Source organism: Echinops telfairi, unplaced genomic scaffold, assembly GCF_000313985.2.
Source record: "Echinops telfairi isolate 266 unplaced genomic scaffold, ASM31398v2 ScPeMD7_3533;HRSCAF=4204_1, whole genome shotgun sequence".
Taxonomy (NCBI): domain Eukaryota; kingdom Metazoa; phylum Chordata; class Mammalia; order Afrosoricida; family Tenrecidae; genus Echinops; species Echinops telfairi.
Genome location: NW_022107432.1, coordinates 20,943,125 through 20,966,447, shown reverse-complemented (window position 1 = coordinate 20,966,447; position 23,323 = coordinate 20,943,125). Strand labels below are relative to the sequence as shown.

General features: G+C 38.4%; 1 protein-coding gene across 8 annotated transcripts in view; it reads right to left on the bottom strand.

Moving 5' to 3' along the window:
* The window catches only part of SUPT3H (SPT3 homolog, SAGA and STAGA complex component), a 442,749-nt gene that overhangs the window by 221,672 nt on the left and 197,754 nt on the right, over positions 1-23,323 (bottom strand). For all 8 annotated transcript variants that reach the window (XM_013006777.2, XM_045294851.1, XM_045294852.1 and 5 more), the window contains exon 2: positions 19,772-19,856. In XM_013006777.2, coding sequence (XP_012862231.2) covers positions 19,772-19,856 — 85 coding nt within the window. The remainder of the gene's footprint in view (positions 1-19,771; positions 19,857-23,323) is intronic.

The window sequence follows — 23,323 nt, the reverse complement described above, 5'->3', positions numbered from 1 at the left end:
TCTCCTGCCTAGATTGTTATGCCTGAGTCATTACATTATCTGGTGCATTTTCTGGTCAAGAAACTCCATCACATGATAGCGAATTCTTAGTATTAATGTTACAGATCCTTGTTTTTATAAATTCATGTGCTCTGTGATTTCAAAATTGCTATTCTACAACAACTGCAGGTTCTAGGCAGAAGAAACGATTATTATTTGACATACACAATGTACTGGCAGTATGCAAAACACTGCCCACAAGACTTTCCAAACTCCACAGCTTTTCTAAATCCAATTAAGGTGGTAAGGGGAGGGGGGAGAATTCTTTTTCATTTAAAATTGAGTCATTTCTTATCATAAATAACTATGACCTAAAATGACTATGTTTGTGGGCATCTAGGATTATAATAAGTGCCATCTGTCAAAGGAGGTACTACTTGAGTAATTTTCAATATCTATATAATTAGTTCACATAATACATGTAATGGTCTGTTTCATGTTTAGCTGGCAAGTTTCTACATTTACTAACCTCATAATTTTAAATTAGAAAATTACATTTCAACCTACTGTTTTTGTTTGGACTACACCTAAGGCGTATTAATAGTGGCACATAGTATCAGTAAATGAGCCATTGTTTCTCCAAGGTGTGTAAAATACATACATCATGATGTCAATTGCATTAAACTTTCCTGCCAAGCAGGGAAACAGTTAAAGTTCTGTTAACTGTAAAGCAGGGATTACACTAATTTTAATAAGAAGAAAAAGTTACCTTATTTTTTCTTCTAATGTCAGACACGTCGTCATGTGACTGGTAACTCAATGCTGACTGTATAAAATATGAACTATGCAAATGTTTTACAGCTGGTTTGGGTCAGCTTCCTTTGTTTAACATTAAAAGGAACTTCCAGAAGACACATACGAGCAGCACATCCCTCAGGTAATCATTACCAGATGGGGGAGTGCTGCCTGTGACCCTCCCTGATAGCATAAAAAAGAGGCTGGGGTGGGTCTGGGGGGGAGGAGGGGAGAACGACTTGGGCATTAAGCTCTGATTTTTTCCCCCCTTAGGTACAAACAGGCAATTCCAAACTTACCCTGCCCAGCAAAGTAAAAGAGGATTTTTTTTAACCACCAAATGCTTTTGTAGTTTTAAAATAAAGTGATTTCAGGTGATGTGTGGCATACTGCACAGACATTGAAGAAAGAAAAAAAACCAACGGACATGTTTCGTTATGAGCTCACTTTCCTGTCAAAACAATAAGTTGCAGCCTCCTGAGCAACGAGAATGGATTCTACTCCCTCACGGGGAGCTGGGGGGCTGGGATCTACTCCAGACCTTTCTGGAGTGAGTGGCCGAGGGTCTGTCTACCTGTTGTATCCGCAGGGCACTTTCACCATAATCCAGCCATTGTTGAAACTTTGATCCGAATCTGAAGAAATTAGGGAGCAAAGCAATACAACGTTCAGCCAAAACAAGCCAGGAAGGGCTGAAGAGAAAGGAAGCCAAGATCAAAGAAAGCACCAGATGGAGGAGGAGAACTAACACCGTCTAGACTCGAGTATAAGCATAAGCCGACCCAACTATCAGCCGAGGCACCGAACTTCACCACAAGAACTGCATAAGAATGCGCTGAAGCACTCAGCTTATACGCGAGTGTATGTGGCTCATAAATGCAAGTGCCGATTCTCCTATCAGGGACTACTGCGATTGGCCAACTCCCTTAGAGACCAATTAAGGAATAAAAGGGACAAAAGACAGATGACCTACAGAATGACCACTCCACAGGTATAGAAGAAACTAAAACAACGATTTCTTTAAGCTCTCATAATCTAAACACACACACACACAATCAAATAGAAACAATTCTGATACATCCCTCATTCAGAAAATCCAACACAAGATCCTGATCAAATGGCATCCTCAGTGATCAAAACACACCGCTCAGACTCTCATGACCTGAACTCAGAAACCGAATAGTTTGGATAATAAGGATAGTCTTGTACCGAACACAATTTTAGGGTTGCAGCATCGGTCAGGAGCAGTCCTGGTGGCGAACTCGGTTCCTCAGAGTTTGGGTGCTAACCACATGAGCAGCAGTTCAAAACCATCAACTGGCCCAAGGGAGAAATACTGTGCCCATAAAGATGTACAACTTCTGAAACCCACAGAGACCGTCCTACAGAGCTGCCTTCAGTCAGAATTGACTCGGTGGCAAAGAATGTATCAGTCAGAATTAGGCTCAATGGCAGGACACCTCCGTCCAAAACACATCTTAAACAAAATGGATGCGTTTCCCCCTTCGTGCTAAATACAAGATTCCAGAGTCTTCCGAGCTGCCAGGACAGTTCCACTGAGCCAACAGTGACCTGACAGCCCTCTCTCACCAGAGGGGCTGCTGGGACTCCGGCCATCACGTCTGAGCTCTGCACCAAAAGAAGGTGACAAGCTGATCTTTCAGCTGCATCCTATTGGGAACCTCAAGGAACTTTTCACAGAGTGACCAATGACTGCAAGGGAGACTGGAAGTGCAGTCCTTAGTTTGGGATGCACACAGAAATTGTGCCCAAAACAGAAGTTGTGTTGCTAGGCTAGAAAAGGAGAGTGGACGTAATGATAAGCCACTAGACTTACTGCTGCTCCACGAAAGCTGGAAACCTAAAGCAAATGAAAAGTTTGCTAGCAAAACACAATTATAAAACCTAATCACCGAGAACATGAAAATCAAGACTAGACCAATTATCTTAGGACAGCCGGGAAACGTTAATAAAGACCAATGATTTTGAAAGGCTCCCCCGCGGCAAACGCTTTGACAGATTATTTCAATCAATCTTTCATTGATAATTCCAACTCTATTTAAAGCTATTCCAGACTGAAGGAAACGATGGAATGTTACCCATCTTATTTCATGAAACCAAGGTGATCTTGAAAGTAAGCGTCTGATAAAAATACTATTGAAAATTACAGCAACATTAGATAAAACAGTAATATGCAGAATACAGCATCATGCCAAACAATTACATCCGAGGATCAAATTGGGCTAGTTGCAGGTATGCAAAAAAATTTCAACAGCAGAAAAATCTGTCCACCTGATACGAAAAACATTGAAGGGAATAAAGGATCATATTTATTTGCAATGAAATAATTTTGATATTAAAAAACATCAATCATTCTAGATAAAAGCTCCAAGTATTAGCAAATTAAAAGCAAACTACTTCAATACTAATATCTAAGTGTATATGCATGCACACACATATACTACAGATGGTAAAGTAGTTAATTTATAAATAAACAATAATAAAACAAATAGAGAAAATATAATCTCATATAAAAACGGCTGAGATATAAAAATAGGCTGCTCACAGAGCAACATATTCCAGTGGTTAAAATTACTTGAAAACCCCTGTGCTTCTTGAGCATGTCCCAAAACCAATCACTGCCGTGGGGCTGATACAGACGCCTACTGGCCCTGTAGCACAGAGCAGAACTGCCTCTGGGTTTCCAAGACTACAGCCAGCCAATTACTCCGTGGAGTAATTGGTGGATCCAAACTGCTGACCTGGCAGTTAGTAGTTTAATGCATAACCCACTATATCACCTGAGCTCCGGACATATAAAAATCTGTTTGATATTTTTTTCTGAATAACTATCTAGAAATATGAGCATATGAATAACAGTTCTCTTCTTGGAGATTTAGAACAGGATGCATTACAAAGACAACGACTACAGCATTGTATTTGAAGAAGAAAAGAATGAGAGCAGAAGTGACTGTCCATCAGTATTAGAACAGCTGAACTAATTATGCTACCCACCTTGGGATATTATAAAGCTGTTAAAAAGATCGAGAGATTAATAAAATGTTAAAAACAGAAAGTGAGAAGTATATGCAATTTAAGTAATATCTCAATTTTACACGATAATAGCAGAAAAAGACCGATATGTTGTTCTGAAGTTACCCTAACTATTTGTGGGAAAGGTATAGAAAACTACATACCACAGTAATTACTTACTAGGAATCCTGGCAATATAATTTTAAGTATCACCTAATGAAAACCCTACAGGGCCCAATGGTCCAATCCACAACCATTTAGGAATGGTGCAGGACTGGACGGCATTCCATTCAGTTATACATGAGATTACCATAGATTGGGGCCAATTCCAAGGTGGCTGACAGTATTTGGGAGGAAAAAGATGGGAGAAGGGTGGGAGTTAGATATTTTCAAAAAAATAATAAAAACGGCCTCATAGTCTCATATAAAATTATAAAAATGTATGTATGTGTGTGAAAAGAGATGCACAACAGGGTGTTCATTTCAACAGGGTGTTCATGAAAATGTTGATAACAAGTCTTATTTTCACTTTCTTCCTTAGCTTGACAGATGAGCAAGATGTATTGGTATACTTGGAAAAGCTCATTGCATTATGTAAAACAGACCAAAGGCTGGGAAGACAGAGAAAGCCTTGTGGAACAGTCTCAGAGAAAGAACAAAAGAAACTGCTACACATTTCAGTTCAAAAATGACAAGCTAATACAAATCAAAGACATTTTGATGGTTTTTATTTAAGGTTTCTAGTATAATGATTGTTTTTGTTTTGTGTTTCTTCATGAACTTTACTCTTTGGGGTTGGCAAATCCCACTGCATGTATTTGTTTGGGTTTATGCAGCTCCTACATACTATCAGCATGAGGACTGCTCATTTGGAAACCTGCCCTCTTTCACTCACAAGCGTCAACACGGGCAAACCTTCTTTCCCTGATGAAATGTAAGAGGCATAAATTTGAGCATCTAAACACATAGGTTGGTATATTGTCTTTCATATGCTAGTACAATTCCTGTTGCCTTCACGTTGATTCTGAGTCCGAGACAGGGCAGAGTAGCACTGCCCTGTCGTTTCCAAGGTCATCGATCCAAGGCCACCTCTTTCTCCCATGGGTTGGCCACAGGTTCAAATTGCTGACCTTTGGTTGGGCAACCAAATGTCTAACCACTGCACCACCAGGGTTCCCTGTGTATTAACAGTATGTAGGGATCACAACAGCCCGAGGTTGCTAAAGAAAGCCTTCAGGACCGGTCATTGTCAATCACTGAGTTAAGGTAGTAGCGGTTATAGCTACCGACCCAGTGGCTCTTCCATTTTTACCGCAGCTCTTTTCCAGATGTGGAAGGAAATGAGAATAAGCCGCGGTCTTCTGTAGTAAGGGAGAAAACGGGATGGGTTTCTGCCACCAAGACAGCAATCTGCCGTGATCAGAAGGGGTGAATGAAGAGAAGGTCGGAAAAACCCGCCGCTCAGACAGCACGCACAGGATTTCAAATGCCAGTGGGCACTCCGGTCACTGTTGGAAATGCTTAAGGACCAACGGCACGGATGGAAAAACATTCATAAAGCCACACGTGGAACAGGGGAAGGAAATACCACAGCTAGACTGGCAACTGGAACTAGGCCACCATCAACACTTGTCACTTCTCCAGTGGCACATGCATCTGAAGAAGAATGGAGTGAAGTTTCATAGAAAAACACTGCTCTGGTCAAAGAAAAGCTTTCAAAAAATGTCTTATTCTAAGGAGCATTATAGCTGTCAACTGGTATTCAGAAAATGACAAACGGAAAATATATTACTGAAGCACATGTGCATGTTTTACTTATAAACACAGTAATAACAGGGGCGGAGGGGAATACCAAGAAAATCATTGTGAGAATGCCAAAAACAGAGTTGTGAATTAAGCAAATACTACTCCTATCATTTTAAGATGCACAAAATAAGTACGTTTTAATAGTATCACCGCTATTTAAATATGACGTATGGAAATCAAGAAACTAAAACTTTAACCTTAGAAAACGATATCTCAATAGATGCTGGGCTGTGTGAAGGGCAATGAAATTAGTTAATTCACAACATGCAATTATGTAAACATAAAGCTATAGGACCAGCACAGAGGATTATTGACTAATTATTACCAGAAGGGAATCAACAATGATCTACTTTAAATCCTGATTCTTTGATGGATTGGCTTATTGATTAATTCACAAACTCACCAACATTTAATTGGTACTTTCGTGACCAGCATTATTGTAGTAAGTGCTAGGAAACTTTTTAGGGCACAGAAGAATGGGTAGGACACATACAGAGAAAATACTTCCATTCAAAATTTATACATGTACTGACTGATGTGTTGAAAGAATTTAAAGTGGAAAACTAATTACGTCCCTGGTGCTCAGCCACAGAATTCTTCCCCGAGAAGGAACACCTCCTCCTGAAAAAAGTCTTCAGAAATCATATCTTTGAGGAGTAAAATAACTAGACTGTGAGAGGGTCTCACTCTGTCCTTGAAATAATAAAACTCATTAGAACCAAGACAAAAATAAACAAATAAAGCTTAAAATGATACCAGCTTATTGATTCCGTTTTGTGCTTGCGTTCGACACGAAAATTCAAATGTCCTCCAACACGTTCGTATTGGGAATTAATTAGGAGAAGAGAAGGAAACCACAATCAGAAGTCAGACAGCAGAGACTGTTCCAAACCCTTGCCTCACCTCTCTCCTCCCTCTCAGGGGCTTCTCTCTGCACTCTCGTACAACAGGCAGGCAGACAGAGGCAAAGACAGACTTGCCCTGCAGATGCTAAATAACACGTTACAATGCTGCTGACCTAACACAGCGACAGAGTGAACGAGGTGACCCCCTAGAAATTAATACCGGCAAACCCATAAGGTGGGAGACAGAGAAAGGCTAAATTTGGCAATAACGAATTTGGGGCAAATCACCCTCTCTCACAGCCTCCATCAAAAGAAGGGAAAACACAGGTGGTTTAAAGGTGTTCAAGTAAATATAGTGGTGTTAACAATGCTATAGGAGAATAAAGGAGGGTGTTGTCATATTATTAACACAGGAAGGTATATACCGTCCTTCTAAGACATGAAGCACAGAATCAAGAATAGAGAAGGCGGAGAGAGTGAATGATACAGTGTCAGAGGAAATCCAGAGTGGCTCTGTCTTCAGTTGCACTGTGAATTCTTTCCTCTTCTGGCTACATGGAATCCTTTATTCCCTGGAATTAGATTTGTTAAGTAGCATCAACTTTCCATACAGGCCTTTTCTTCCTTATAAGATTGCTGCCTTTTAAAATGTGTCCAGCTTTAAAAATAAAAGGAAATTTCAGGTGGCAAAAAATGATTTATACTTTAGGACGTTGGGACTTCACACCAAAAAAGAAAGCTTAATCCTGAGATTTCCAATTGGGTTATCTGGAGGCCAACCTCCTGACCACACCCCATTTTCTCCCGAGCTATGGATGACATCGTGTCTCTATGCTTTCCGCTGGCCTGGTTCTGTGCCTCCTCACCACTGTTCTCATGCTTGGGTTCGCTGTCGCAGCCACGGTGTTGGTCCATCAGTCAGGGCCTCGCCAACCAAGATGCTCTTTCTCCAGGGACTGATCTCTGCTGGAAACATGTTCCAAGGACGTGAGACAAAGTGTCACCATCCATCCTCACATTGGGAGCGTTCTGGCTGTACTTCTTCCAAGACAGTTGGTTTGTTCTTTTTGCAATTCACAGTACTAATAATATTCTTCACCAGCACCATAATTCAAAGGTATCGATTCTTCTTCACTCTTAGATTCTTAAAATGTTCACATCTCTATCATATAATTATGTCAGGCAAGGAAACTTCAGTCACATGTCCTTGAATCTTTCTTAAGTTAAAAAAATTTCTTAAACAAAATCCATATACAAGATGCTATATAGGGCCTTATTCAGTAAAAGTAAATGAAACAAAATAATTTATTTTGCCACTGCTGTTGCTATCACATTTTCTTTTTAAATGAAACCCTGAAAAAGTTTGAGAGAGAATACTTTTTCAAAATATATATATTCTAATGTGATGATTAACTAAGTAGAAGGCCCATTTTTAGAGCTTAACTAATTTTCTAACACTGTATAAATTCTAATAGAAATTGGATTCTCCTATAAAACCTGAATCCCCCATATGGTTTTAGATATCATTGAATCCTTATCATCCAACATAACATATAAGACATTCAGAAGACCTTAATACAGTTGAGCAAATAAATTACTTAAAATCTGATTTTGTTTTGTTTTGAGAATGTCAAACTTATGAACTCAGATAACAGCTTAATTATTTTGTAGAAAAACAGCCTAGCTCACGCTGATTCTATCAGATACTAGAGAAAACATATCAAATACTTTGTTCTAGAAAATGTAAACAGAGGCCAGAATTACCTTAATACATAAAAACATAATAAAATAGCAAAGATATATTATAAGAAAGGAAAAGCCACAAACTAGTAACATTCATAAATGCAGATGCAGAAATTAAACAAACTTCAGTTAAATGGGTAATGTATAAAAAGGATTATCCTCTATCACCGAGTGGGGTGTAGTCCAGATATGTAAGGCTGATTCAACAGTTGAAAATAAACCAATGTAATCTAACACATCAACAGGCTAAATTAATAGAGGCAGAAAAAGACCATAACAAAATCCAATACCCGTTCATGATTTTAAAAATCTCAGTAAACCAAGAATAGTAGGGAAGTTCCTCAACTTGATAAAAAAGATCCACAAAATCCTTATGACTATGATCATTCTGAATGATTAAAAAAAAAAGATGTTGTTGTTGTAGGAGCAGGAATGATTTCTCATCAAAAACGAAAATAAAGAAAACAGTTGCATTTACAATTGCACCAAAAGGAATAAAATCCTTAGGACTAGTTTAGCAAAGAAAGGCAGACTTATTTATACTTAAAATTTATAGGACAGTGCCAATGAAAGGGGTTCTAAACAAATGGGAAACTATCTATATTGGGATAGAAAACGAAGTACTGCTAAGATGGCATTACTACCCAAAGTAACCTACATGTGCAATTCCTACCACCATTCCAATGGCTTATTTTGTAGAAATGAAAAAGCTGATAATCAAATGCATATGGAGTTTCAAGGAGCCATTAATAATTAAAACAATGTTGAAAAGAACTACGTAAGAGAACTCAAAACTTATGACAAAATGTGTAACAATCAAAACAATGTGATACTGGCTAAAAGGTAAACATATAGAAAGATCAATGGAAGAGTCCAGAAATAAATTCACACATCTATGGTCCACTGATTTTTAACAAGTGTATCAATACATTCAATGGGAAAGGAAGAGTCACTTCCAAAACTTTTAAGAGGGCAAATGAATATATCTGCTTTCAAAAGAATGAAGCGATATACTCTTACCTCACACCATATACTAAAATTAAATCCAGATAGACCAACCCCTAAATATGGAGCTGAAACAAAGGCATCGTGTGAATTATAAAACAATATTTATGATCTGCGTTTAATCAAAGACATCATAACTACTATTAAAAACAAACTATTTCAATTAGTATTGTGTCTTATATTTAATGCTTTATGTTTAAGTGTAAAAAATAATATCCTCCCTTGGGAGATGGATCTGTATATTCTAACATTGTGATGTTGGCAGCAATTAAAAATGAGAGTTTTTAAAACGCTAGAAATATAATTGTTCGAACTAATGAATTTTAAATCTAACTAATAATCTCATTGCCCCCCAAAATGAACTGAACACATTTTCTGATGTGTATGACCCGCTGTATTTCTGCTACAATAATTGCTAATGTACAATACATTTTCTGTACGTTATGATTACATGTCACTGATTACAGGTACTCTGATATTATTCTGATTTTTAAACATTATTAGTATAAAATTTTGAACAATAAAGTCATCCTTAGGACTTCAAAAACCAAGCTCACTGCCATCAAGCCGTTGCTGACTATTAGCGACCACCCACCATGGGTTTCCGAGACGGTCACTGTTTATGAGAGTAGAAAGCATAGTCTGAGAAAAGTGTAACTACAATATCACAAGGTCTTCCATTTCCAAAATTAGAAATAACTAAACTTGCTTCATCCCTAGTCGATCAAATCGTTGGTTCACAGGCCTGAGTTCCTCACACCACTCTGTCACATCAATCACGTCCTTCACTTGTCCTCCTGACTTAAAAGCCAAAAATGTACTTGAGCAAGCACGGAGCTGTTAAAAGAACTTAGTTCTAAAAACTCAAACTGCCCCCTTCCACCTCAAAAACTCTCTGCTTTTTTAAAGTTCTACAATATTCAAAACAGCCCAGGCAACTGACTCATAACAATGTCAAATATGTAGAAAATCATGCATTACGATTGTTGAAACTACTAATTCGTTTGTGAATGGGCGCACTACTAAAAAGAAGTGTCTTATATAAATCTATTTCCAAAGTTATTAATGACTAGAATTCAGTATTTAAGACATCAGGAAGAGTGAACACTAGGTGTCAGTGTGAGAAATGAAAATAGGATTTTAAAAAAACCCAAACCTACGTTGTAGAATGGTCTTTTGCGGTGGTCATAAGTATAGAAGTGTTATACTGCACGATATCAGCTAGTCGATTTATTTTCCAAAATAACAATGCTAATGGCTAATAGGACACTGAGTTTGTTTCCCCACAAGGAATCTCCCACAAACATTTCAGAAGAGTCAACGTCATCAAGCTTACTCATCAATTTCAGCAAAGGAAGAAAAGCGGCCATTTGGGTAGGATGATGACTCTCACCAAACTCTAGTCCCCAGAGATGATTTCTAAGATCCAAATACTAATATGTAAAACATCCTCTGTTGGCATTACAAATCATTCAGATACCAAATCTTCTCTATGGATTTTTCACGGAAAAGATTTTTAGAACCTAGACTTTAAAAAGAGAGTAATTCGTAGTAGTAAAATGATAAATCGAACATAAAAAGAATACCTCATATTGTCAGAAAACTTTCATATTGTTAGGGCTTGAATTTTGACTCCAGCCCCCATCACCACCACCACCACCCACAACACTAACACCAAGGAAAAAAATGTGTTATAAATCCTAACCTTTACGCCTATGGCTATAATCCCATTTGGAAATGGTTTTGTTGATGTGTTAGTGGGATAGGGTTAGTATAGGGAGTATTTTGAATCAATTTACTCAAAATTGACTTTTGAGTCAATTTTTATATCTCAAATTACTTTTGAGATATAAAAGAGGTTAAATAAACAAGAAAAACAGAGAAGAGAGAAAAGATAGGCCAAGGTACATGAAGATCACCCAGGACCAGAAGCTGTAAAGAGACAGAGACTTTCTTCCAGAGGTGACAGAAAGAGAAAGCCTTTCCCTCAAGCCAGCATCCTTAATTCCGACTTCTACCTATGAAACTGTGAGAAAATGATTTTCTGTTTGTTAAAACAATCCACTGTGATATTTTTGTTAGCAGCACCCGATAGCGAAGACAAACAGTAAATGACTCATTTAAATCTACCAATTGTGAGAGACAGTTATTTTAATAAGTCAATGTTCATTTTTCTTCTTTTATCTCTCTCATCTATCAATCCATTTCTCTATTCCATCCCTTTCAAATTTCACATCACCATCTCCTTATTGAATCTCTTATTGCGTTTTACAATAGCAAATTCAGAAAGTTCTTCACACACATTCTGAAAGCCTTTTGCCTTTGGGAAAGGAACAAAGATAAACATAGTATTTAACACTAAAATTCAAAACACTGGGATCCCCACAATACCATTTGGGCGAACATTCAATGAAGAGGAAAAAAATGCCTTTTAATCAACTCTTATTTCACATTTGTTAAGTTCCATTTCAATTAAGGTTAAAAATGACTAGGTATTCCATTTATTTTTCTTCTTCTAGGGAATAAGTTTTCCAAATCCTAGAAATGCAGTGAAGTAACAAAGGCAACTTGGACAACACCCAGTTCCAGGTACACACATATCCAGTGTGTTGATGAATGAGGAGCCTCTGTGTCTGCTGGTTTCTTCTTAGGGACATAAAGTCCGAGAAGATCAGACATGGAAAAACAAAACAAAATGGGGGAAGTTCACACGTAGGGAAACATCTACACTATAGGTTCCCAAAAATCATTTGGCCAACCACCACCCCTTTTCATTAAAAAAGTTCCTCAATGCCCCTTGACAGCTAAACATTTTACTATAACTCATCAGCCAGGATAAAGTACAGGTCTGACTTTGAAGACTTCACTGAATCATTTCAGCATCCTTCCTTCCCATGAGGTGGCATCATTACTTTGGGTAACACTGATCTAAATTTATATCTAAGAATTTAAAGATATATTAGAATACTGGGAACACAGAGTAGAGAGATGTAAGAGAAACAGAAGTACAAGAAAAGAGAGCTGCATATAGAATGCATAGATATGGCATTCTAAAAGCAGAGAAGTGGCCCCAGAAATAGACAGCAACGTGTGACTCAAATACTCACAACTTCTACAAAGACATCCTGCCCTGAACTCCAAAGGATGCACAAGCTGCTAGCAACAAATCCAGACGGACTTCATGGTCCTACACAGAGTGTGGAAGGACCCTGAACACCCAATAGTTAACACCTAATGTTAGTAAGGGAATCCATTCTCACATCTCCAATAACCTTAATGCTTAGGAGACAATAGACAATAACCAATCATATGAAGAAACAAGATGAGATTGCTCTAGGAAGCTAACAAAATTAAAGGACAAAAAAATCTATGTAAAGATGACATGCTACAAGACTTCTCCAATAAGGAATTCCAAAGATATATATAGGATCCTCAAAGAGATCAAGGAAAACACAGATAAAATGCTAGAAGAATTCAGGGAAACAGTACACGAACAAAATGACAAAACTATTAAGAACCATACAAAACAACAACCAGGAATCCAGAAGATTAATAATAAAATGCTAGAAATATGTAGCTCAATAGAAACACACAGAAGTACAACAGTATCAATAGAAGAAAGAACAAGTGAAGTAGAAGACATCCCTTAATACTCATCAGTTTGAGGACAATGAGATAAAAGCATAAATAAAGATGAAGAAATCCAAGAGTTATGTGGGACACTACCTACAGGAAAAAATGTACATGCACTTGGGATTCTAGAAAAGAGGAGAGAATAAACAGCACAGAATAGGTCTTTGATGATTTACCGATAGAAAGGTTTCCTAATATCTAGAAATATATGAGGTTTCTATCCAAGAAACTCAAAAAAATCTCATACAGGATAGACCTCAAAAGTAAGTCACAAAGACATATCACATTCATACTTTACCAAAATAAAGGAATATATTCTGAGATTAGCTCCTAAAAGCCAAAATTCACCTCCAGAGGCTGTTAATCACCTCCATAAGGCTGTTAATTTCTTGGTGGAAACTATGCAGCCAAGAAAGCAGTGGGATGACATACATAAATCCCTGAAAGCAAATATTTGCCAACCAAGAATCACATATGCAGCAAATCGTCTTTAAATATAAAGATATTCCAAAATAAATAGGAATTAAAAGAACAGTGAAAAAAAGGCCAACCTTGCAAGCTATATTAAAGAGGGTCCTTCAGACAGAGAACCAATGACATCGATAACCTTTTATTTTTGATGACTTCCAAATTTCGTATATTCAACCTCGTACATTCCATTTTGCAATTATTAATGAATGGTTACAGCTCTTCTCATTTTAAGTTGCCCCAATCAACAAATGAAAGTCCTGAAAACTTACTCTATCATTAAGGTCAAATCAATTCTGCAGAGGCTACTACTATTCATCCGGTTTTCAAGAGCCAACTTCTTCAATAGTTTGTTAAGTCCTCCTTTCTTAGTCTGGGCATTCTGTTGAAATCAGTCCATGACCCTGCTTGTATTTGAAATCCCCTTAACATCGATTCTGGCACCATAATAACATACAAGCTACACAGTACAACGACAAACTGACACCCAAACGGTGGTCAACACTATTAGAGGGAAGTAATAAACAACGGACAGCTGCTTTCCCCTTAAAACAAAACAACTCTTACAGATCATGGAGAGATAAACAATCAGATGCTGTCTGACCTAGCATTAAGTAACCTATACTAAAATTAATCTCCTTCCAACTAACCTTTCCAGAAGTAGTCATACATCTTGTGCCACGAATATAAAATAGGTTATTCTACTCACGTTCCTAATGCAAGCCTGACTGTGCCACATTCTACAATTTTCATTTGAACCCTTAATATCTATCAATTACATACAAAATTCATAGTTTGAAATTCTATGGCCTTGAAAATCTGATTCCAAACTTTGTTAATCCCTTTCTCAAGTATATTAAAGAAACATTTCTTATATTCCAATTAAGAAACCCATATGGCTTATTAAGAGTGATCTCACTTTAAAATAATGGCTAAATTTGGATTTATTGACATAAAATGCAAAAGCTGTTCCATTTATCTGACATATAAAATATAATAATTCTAATTTCAAATTCATTCTGAACCCCATACATAAGCTTAGTTATGAATGGCTTATTATCCAAGCACAAAGACTTTGCTAAAACAAAGACACAATTGGTTTTGAGATGCAACTGTTAAAAAAGAACAAAAACATACTTTATTAATTACCATTCCCTACTTTGGAAAATAGCCATTCAGTCTTTAATACTAATATAAATAACTTCCTTCTTGCCTTACTAGGAGGTATCATTACCTGACTAGTTTAAGAAGAGAATAAATGAATTAGATATGCTAGAACGCAAGCCACACATTGTCAGTCACCTCAGTACAACAGAGTGAACACCAATAGTTAGTTATACCTGGTAGATTCATGTAGTAAAAATCTAATAGGATTTTTCAACTGAATGTTAAATAATTGTACTCTATGCATAAGATGAGATTTTTCTGATATTTAACTTTGAATGAGTAGAGAAAAGAACCAACAGAAATCATACTGCTGACTCACCACAATATCACCCAATCATACACTATCCAGCTGGCACAGATCTCTGACAATTTTAATGACATGCTGCAACTTGAACCTGGGAAGTGGAATGCTAGGAAAAAGTTTGCGACTATAATAATTTAAACCTGAAATTCCCGGAATCTACAGGTTAGGCATTTATGAAAAGTTCTGGCCTGAACTGAAAGTTTCACCACAGACCAGAAACCCAACCATGGCACGGGATCCAAGTAGTCGTAAGGGCTTAGCATGATTCAAGAGATCGGACTTTAGAAGATCATCAGAAAGAAAAAAGATAGATAGAGAGAGAGAGAGAGAGGAAGGGAGCTGTGTTCCAATGCCCAGGAGACCAAGTAATTTTACATACTACTTATAACTTAGGGAAACTGTAGATCACTTACACGGATCATCTCTCACATTGAGGCAGGTGAGTTGAATGTCAGTGGGATCCACTGTGCCATGAAAAAAAGCAGATGTTAAGAGCAGGAGAAAGCTCTCTCTGCCTTCACCTTCCTTTGGGATGAGCCACGCGGAGACCTGCCTGAGTCCTTGGATGTGGCCACCGCCATTAGACCCACACAACTGCTCTCCCCGGCCTGGGATTGCCCCGCACTCCGCATCATTGCATGTGGCTGGGTGAATCTGCAGACTCATGGACTAGTATCGGACTTGAGTTGGACTGGGCTGGGAAGTTCTATTGTTGGACGATGACTTCTTGATATAAAGCTGTTTCTGATACATTAAAAAAAAAAGAATGGGGAAGAAATAGAAACTCCTTCCCACACGGTCTTCTGGCATATTCCTTAGAAAGCAGCTTGGAAAAGTGGTGGAAGAGATCTAGCTCAATGAACATTCCCCTTAGAAAAGGCCCGGTGGTGTCTCACGGTCACAACTTAAACATCATCAGGACTCATATGAACTTCTTGTTTAGAAAGAGAACTAAGATACAGTAGGATTTCATGAAGTATGAGGTGGCAATATAGAAGAAAAAAATAACAGAACATAAGGAACATAAGTAGAAGAGATTAAGGACAATAGGAGCAATCAATGAGAAATGCTTAGTAATGGAGATTCATAGAAAATGAGGGAAATCGATCCAGTTTTAGTGACAAAATGCTGTGTATCTTGAAACTGTGTGTGTGTGTATGTGTACATGTGAGAATGTCTGTGTTTTCACCACACAGCAGGTGTTTTAAGTCTGTTTATGCTAAATATGCGGTACTACTTAATTTACTCCACAGTAGGAACAGACAGGATAAACCAGGATTTCCCCCACCACCACACCCCCCAGATGGTATCTGTGAACTCCTCTTGCCCCTTCACGTAAACAGTGTGTGCTCAGTTTGCTGAGCTGCATACACACATTGCAACTTTGCTCAGTCTGAATGTTTAGTTGGCCAGAAAAACATTTCCTTCCTGGTTCATTAGTCATTAAGGTAAGTCCACTCCCATTAATTTTTACCCAATCAAAAATTGGTTAGCTTGCCCATTTGGATAACCTTATTCAGTGAAGCTTTATATAGGACAATGTTTAAAACACCTATAGCCATTTAGGGAGCCAGGGTGGAGTAGTGTTAGGGTTGGGCTGCTACCCACAGGTCAGCAGTTTAAAACCACCAGGGCTCCACAGGACAATGATGAGGCTTTCTACGCCTGTTAAGAGTTATAATAGTGTTGGTGGAAACCCTCAGGGGCAATTCTATCCTGTTTTACATGGTCACTATGAGAAGGCATCGACTGATGTCAATGAGCTTTATAGCCATTTACAAAGGTACCTTCAGTGGCAGCCTCTCAAGACTAGTACTGAGGACCAAGCAGTGCCTTGTACAAGCTGCCTCTGCCAGGGAGACAGGTGCCATGTGATGGAGGCAAGTGATTAGAAAGGGAGGAGCCCTGCGTTGTGCAAAAGGCTAATCACTCAGCTGCGAGCCTAACAGTTGGGGGTTCAAACCTACCCAGACAGCCTCGGAAGATGTGTTTCTGAGAAGTCAATGCCTTGAAACCCCTATGGAGTAGTTCTGCTCAGCACACACGGGGGTGCCAGACATTCATTCACTGTGAAGCAACCACCCGAGAAGAAGCCATTCACAAAGGAGCACACAGAGCGGAAGAAAGTGAGGCTGTCGGGTGGGAAAGGTGGTCCTGATCAAAGTGCTGAGTAAGAAGCACTTGTAAGATGAGATGTGGAAGATCCCCAATAAAACAACAGCTTCAATGAAGGGAGAAGAAAGAAAAGAATGAAGACGGAAAATCCCAATTTAGTTTACTGTCGTACTGTAAGTGAACTGGTTGTCATGGACCAATACACAGCTGGGAACCAATACATAACTGCCGCCAAAAGAACACACACACAGATGCCACCACCATTACTGCTGAATACCGCGGATGCTCAATGAACGTCGGGGTTGACTGATTGGAAGTGGAGGACATTTCAAAAAAGAATCAAACATGTACAATATAAACTCTGTAGAAAGCACCATCAGAGAAAGGAGGAAACCAAATTCTGGGGGGCAAAGGAAAACATGCTCATTGTCGATGGGCTCAAAAGAGGAAGAAATGCTTTCGACAAACAGTTGTCAAGACGATATATATCATGTATCAGCCTGAGGATCTCAAACGATGGGTAACTTTGTAAAGAGTGGGAATTCCAGGACACTTCATTGTCCGCATGTGGAACGTGTACAGACATGAGAAGACTCCAGGATTTAAAATGAGGAAAGGTGTGTGCCAGGGTTGTAGCCTCATCCTCGATGTATTCAATCTGTATGCTGAGTAAATCCAGCGAAGCTGGAGGAGAAGAACGCGGCATCAGGAGCGGAGGAAGGCTCATGAACAATCTGCAGTATGCAGATGGCACAAGTGGGCTTGCGGAAAGGGAGCAGGGCCCGAAACACCTGCCGATGAAGATCAAGGATCTCAGCTTTCAGTATGGATTTCAACTCAACGTCAATATCAAAATTCTCTCAAGTGAACTCATAGGTAACATCCTGAAAAACGGAGAAAAGATTGAAGATGCTGGGTGCCACTGAGCTGACTTTCTCTCATGTGACTCTCCAGCAGAGTAGAGTGGCCCCACAGGGTTTCCTACATTGTAACCTGCAGGGAACAGAGCTCACGTCTCTTCTTCCAGTCACTGTGGATCAACCGTTGACTTGCACCAATGAACTACTACTGTCTTATAAACCAACTAATATGTGTTTTGATTAGGAAGATGAAGCTTACCTGGTTGCTAGGGCAGTATGTGTCATGTGTACAGGTAGAATCAATGACAGAGCTCAGATGTCTGTGCTAAAATTCAGGCCTAGGTATTCACACATTCTACTTTTGATGTTTCAGAAGAAGTTAGAGTCTTAAGTTTTTTGTGAAAACCTTTCAATAGCAGCAATTGTGCTTGCGTATGTCTCTGTGTGTCACTACTATCAAGTCAATTCTGACTAGTGACCCTATATAGAGTTTGCAAGGCTGTAAATAATCTTTATGGAAGCAGATAACCACCTTCTCCCATAGAGCTGCTGGTGGGTTTGAACTGCCAACCTCTTATTTAACAATTAGCAGTTCAATGTTTGCTCAATAGCACCGCCAGGTTTCACAACAATAAGAAAGCTGAACAAATTGATAAAGATAATCAACAACTGTTCTTCGATTATTCAGAGAATTGAGAACATAAGACAACAATTCCCCTAAAAACTGGAGAAACAGGTGAATAAAGAGAACCACAGCTGACTGGGAGGGGAGGCCTGCATCTAGAGGCAGTACTGACAGAAGTACGTGAAACAGTCATTGTTTAATTCCTGGATGCTGCAAACTCTAGAGGAAGCTCAATCTTAGGGAGGCTTCGACACTTCTGTGAGTGTTACCTCCAGGAGCCCACCCTGTTCTCACTGTGAATATCCAAGAGAAATTCTCTCCTACTTACAACAGGGGAAGAGGGGAACGAACCATTCCGAAACATGCCCAAGATGCATAACCTCCTTCTAATAGTTAGAAAGCATCACAACTCACATACAGGAGTATCCTTTTGAAAAGTACCAACAGCATGAAAGAGAATCAAAGAAAGAAGAACTGCCAAGACATAAAGACATTATCCTAAGAGTACAATTAACTACAAGGTAGTATGCTCAAGTGAATGCTGGAACAGAAAAGGGCCATGATATATGAGTACGTATGTATACACACACACAATATACATATAAATCACATGCTAATATGATAACATAATAAATAATATATATGTATAATATATGTATACAGAGAGGAAAACGGTTGAAATCCAAGTAAGATGTATAGTTTCCTTAAGGTAAAGTACCAGTGCTCATTTCCTAGTTTTGGCACTTATACAATGATTATATAAAAGATTAACATTAAAGGGAGCTCACCTATTTCTCACTTATCAGATACCTTATTATCCAACATTTCACCGAGAAGAGAAAAATGCTGGCTGTGATAGGATTATGTGTCCATTTAGCTGGGCCATGATTCTCAGTGTCTGATGGTTACAATGAGGTGCTTTGGCAGTTGTGCAATAATGCAGTCATCCTTCATTTTGGTGGAATGCTAATTTTCATATAACAACCTGGTCGATGGAACCCAGTCATGTCAGAAAGCAAGGAGTATCTTTGTACAATTTTTCTCTAAGTCAAAAATTACTTCCAAAATTTAAGGTTGGACAAAGTTTTGGGAACACTAGAGGGACAGAAAGCCCATGAGTGACTTTCTGTTACAGAGCACGGAAAGGATCTTTTTATATCAGGGCTCATGTGCGCCCTGCTGGTTACTTACGCAGCCATGCTGAATTGTCAAAACCCATCAAATGTGTACTGAAACTTGGTCAATTTAGTACATGTTAATGATACTTAGATAAAGAGCACCAAAAAAAGTGTAACTATAGTCTCTCTATATTTTTAAAAAAATCATTGGGTTGAAATCCCCATATGAAAACAATGAGCTGACAGATGCCAAATAAGATTCTCTATATTCTTACCAGATTAATTAGCTGAGTGTGAACCACATCTTCTACCAAAACTGCTGTTTCATGAAGAGGCCTCCTGGCATCTCCTAAAGAAAACCTGTGAAACACAAAGTAAACATGCCAACATTAACAGCTGTGAAACTAAGGGGGCAGAAAGAAAAAGACACTTAATATAAAGAATCTGCTTGAGAACATACAAATTGTCCTGCCAAATGAAAACAATGGATGCATACTTTACTTTAAACAAAGAAAATGAGTCTCTCCTCTCCTATACAAAAGACTAATTAACAGTAAAAAATAAGCCTCTAGTGTTTTCTATTCTGTTTCTCAAACTGTTATTGGGCATTTACCGCTTTAAACAAAACCAAACCAAACAATAAGCAGCCCATAATATTGGCAACTGAAAAATCACGCGACTGTAATCCAACTACCAGTGTAAGAATACCGTCCTTGCAATCATAAAGTTATAGAAGCGTGTGATGCAATCAAAATAAAAGCTTAGAAAATTTATGTCAATATCATAATTTCTAGTTATACACAAGTACATTATCAAGAATGGAACACAAAAGTGACCCTCCCAGTCCTTCTGAGATCTCTAATTGTACATTCACACTCATGACTGCGACTGCTGCCAGACTACTTGCTTCACATAGTCCCTCCAAAAAATTAATTTAAAGGGATTCTATATTGATGGTGGCCACAGGTCACCTTGTAAAAAATTCAGATCATCACACGAGGAACACATTTTAAAGAGAGACCTGAAAGGATCCCCCTAGAAGACAAAACAGGAGCCATACGTTAAAAATAAAAACTTACGACATACATAAGGAAGGATTTCCTCATGAAGAACCAACAAACTACAGAATCAGACTAACAAAACCTATCATTCCAGGAAAATCAGATTTTTAATATATGTGATTCATATTACAAAAAAATAAAGAAGTATATATAAGAACAGAATACTATCAAAGGTGCTAAAGAAAACATAATTAAAATAGTATTTATTTTCTAACTTAATAGACTTGAGACAAGATTAAATGAAGCTAAAATGAGAATATTCAGAACAACAGATGTGAGGAAACTACTCATAGGTCAGAAAATAGTATGATTAATATATTGCCAAAGTTTATTCTGATTAAATGAATACATTCCTAAAATATATATGTAAACTTCCAGAGCTAACTTAAGAAGGAACATATAATCTCAATTTTCCTATAATAATAAAATTAAATCATTCGTTAAAAAAAATCATCTGAAAAAAAAAAATCATCTGAAATGTTAACAAAGTATTCGAAGAAGAAATCATTCTAACTTTATACACCTCTTTCAGAGAATAGAAAAAGACATTCCCTCTTCATTTTGAAGATTGTAGAACATGGTATCAAAACTTTTTTAGAAAAGTACCAGGAAGAAGGAAAAGTCACAGGTAACTTTCACTCCAGCACATAAATGATAATATTTTACGACTAAGATACATTTATTGAAGAAAAACAAAAGCCTGTATTTTTAATAATTTATTAAATATTTAACTACTGCAAAATATGAGTGAGAACAATACGTGATCATCTTCACAGGTGCAGAAAGATTGCTCAACAAAATTCAACAAGTATTCAAGGCAAAAACTTTTAGCAAAATTAGCCTAACAGGAAATTTCTTTAATCTCATAAATGGAATTGACCAAAAACCCTAAAGGAAGTATTACACGTAGAATCACTTATTCCCTTTGAAATCCAGATCAATACAAAGATGCAACTTTTAGATATAAAAATTATAGCCAGAAAATTAAGACAGATATTTAAACTATGAAAAGAAAAAAAATGTTCTTAATCATAATTTTTTTAATCATTGATAATCGGAATCTAAAATAATCTACAACTTACTTGAAATTCCAACTATAAGATCAATTCATTAAAATCTATTGAATTTCTATTTATCATTAATATGCAAACAAACAAAGAAAAAGAACCAAAGAGTACAATTTTTGAAAATACAAACGCATTCTAAAATGTGTAGGACAGGGTCAAGAGCCAATAGTAAGTCAAGGTCGTCCTAGAAGAGGCAGACGGGTTTGTTCTGTAAGACTCATAGGGTCACATACATAGACACTGTGTGACTGGGGCAAGGCGCATAAAAACCAACTGAGCACGCTTCCTGTCCATTATTAGACATTACGTTCACACGTTGTGCAGGCAGTTCAAAGAATTCCATACTGAACTCAGACAAAGATTTCTTCCCCCCTTGGGTCAAGATTAACTGTTCGAAGAAAGGTCTAATTAATTTACTAATTGGTACCACTACATACCCAACTCACACATGTAACCTAATATTCTGAAATACTTCTTATAGCAATAAAACACACAGATAGCAAGCTACCGCTCTCAAGTTCTACCCCACGAATCTAGTCCTCGTTAGCATCAACATGTCGCTTGTCTTCTAGTCATAAAGACATATAGTCAGATGTATGTGTCATCGAATGACCACATTACTTTAATTTTCAGGATTGGTGATACTTCAGCTCCGCCCCGCGCCACCCCCCTCCCCCTCTCACACTGCTCTGCGAACCCTTCCTGACCTAGCACACCCGCAGAACAGAAAATTCACTATTAGGCTGGTGGTTTTCACAAAATAGAAAATGAAAATCCCTGTACCTTGCCAAAGTCACTTCCCTTTGCTCTGCATTGCAGGTGATATTCTAAAATGAGTTAAAGACAAAGATCTAAGCCACTGATAATGAGGTGGAACCTTTGTCCCCTTAACTATCTATCATCCCACTCACTGCTGCCTTTACTGACTTGTCCCAGTTTATTCCCTGCAATCAAACTGATACCAATCCCTTCGCATAATGCCCAGAGAGCTGTCGGGTACCAGTGGGCTGGACTAGCTGCCACGGAAGGATCTTCAGGAAGCATATCACCGCATGGGAAGAACTGGAGGAAACTATGCTAAGTGAAGTAAGCCAAGCACAAAAGGACAAGTGTAACATGAGTCCACTGAGGTAAGTTTATATATATGTAAAAGAACAGAAAAGTCAAGGCAAAAGGGGCACAGGGAAAACACACCAGGAAGGAGGCCCAGGTAGTATGGCAGGGGCCACATCAAATCCAGGGGTACATATGGTAGCCAACTAAAAAAGGGGGAGGGAAGAAAGGTGGGGAAAAGATGTGTGTGTGGGGGGGAAAGGGCACTGACCCACCCAAGGGGAGGGTATTGTTTGTGTCTCCACAGGAAAAGAGGGACCAGACTTAAAGCCAGTGCCAGATGAATGCAGCTTGCCGGCAAGGAATGGGGAGCCAGTGGAGGGGCCTGAGGGCTCATCCCCCGTACCAGCTACGTGGACAACAGCCCCTCTCCCAAGAAGAATTTACTTTAGAGGACGGCACTGAAGCTGCAACTAGGGGAAAGGGGCATGTCTGATCAGAGCAAATGGGAGCAAATGAAGAGGGAGGAAGAGAGAGTGGAGCACATCCTGGCCCACCAGGTCTGGAGGACGATACCCTGCTCTGAAGAGCCAATGCACAGAGTGGACCATATGGCTGATCCCATTATGAGACACACCGTCCCTTG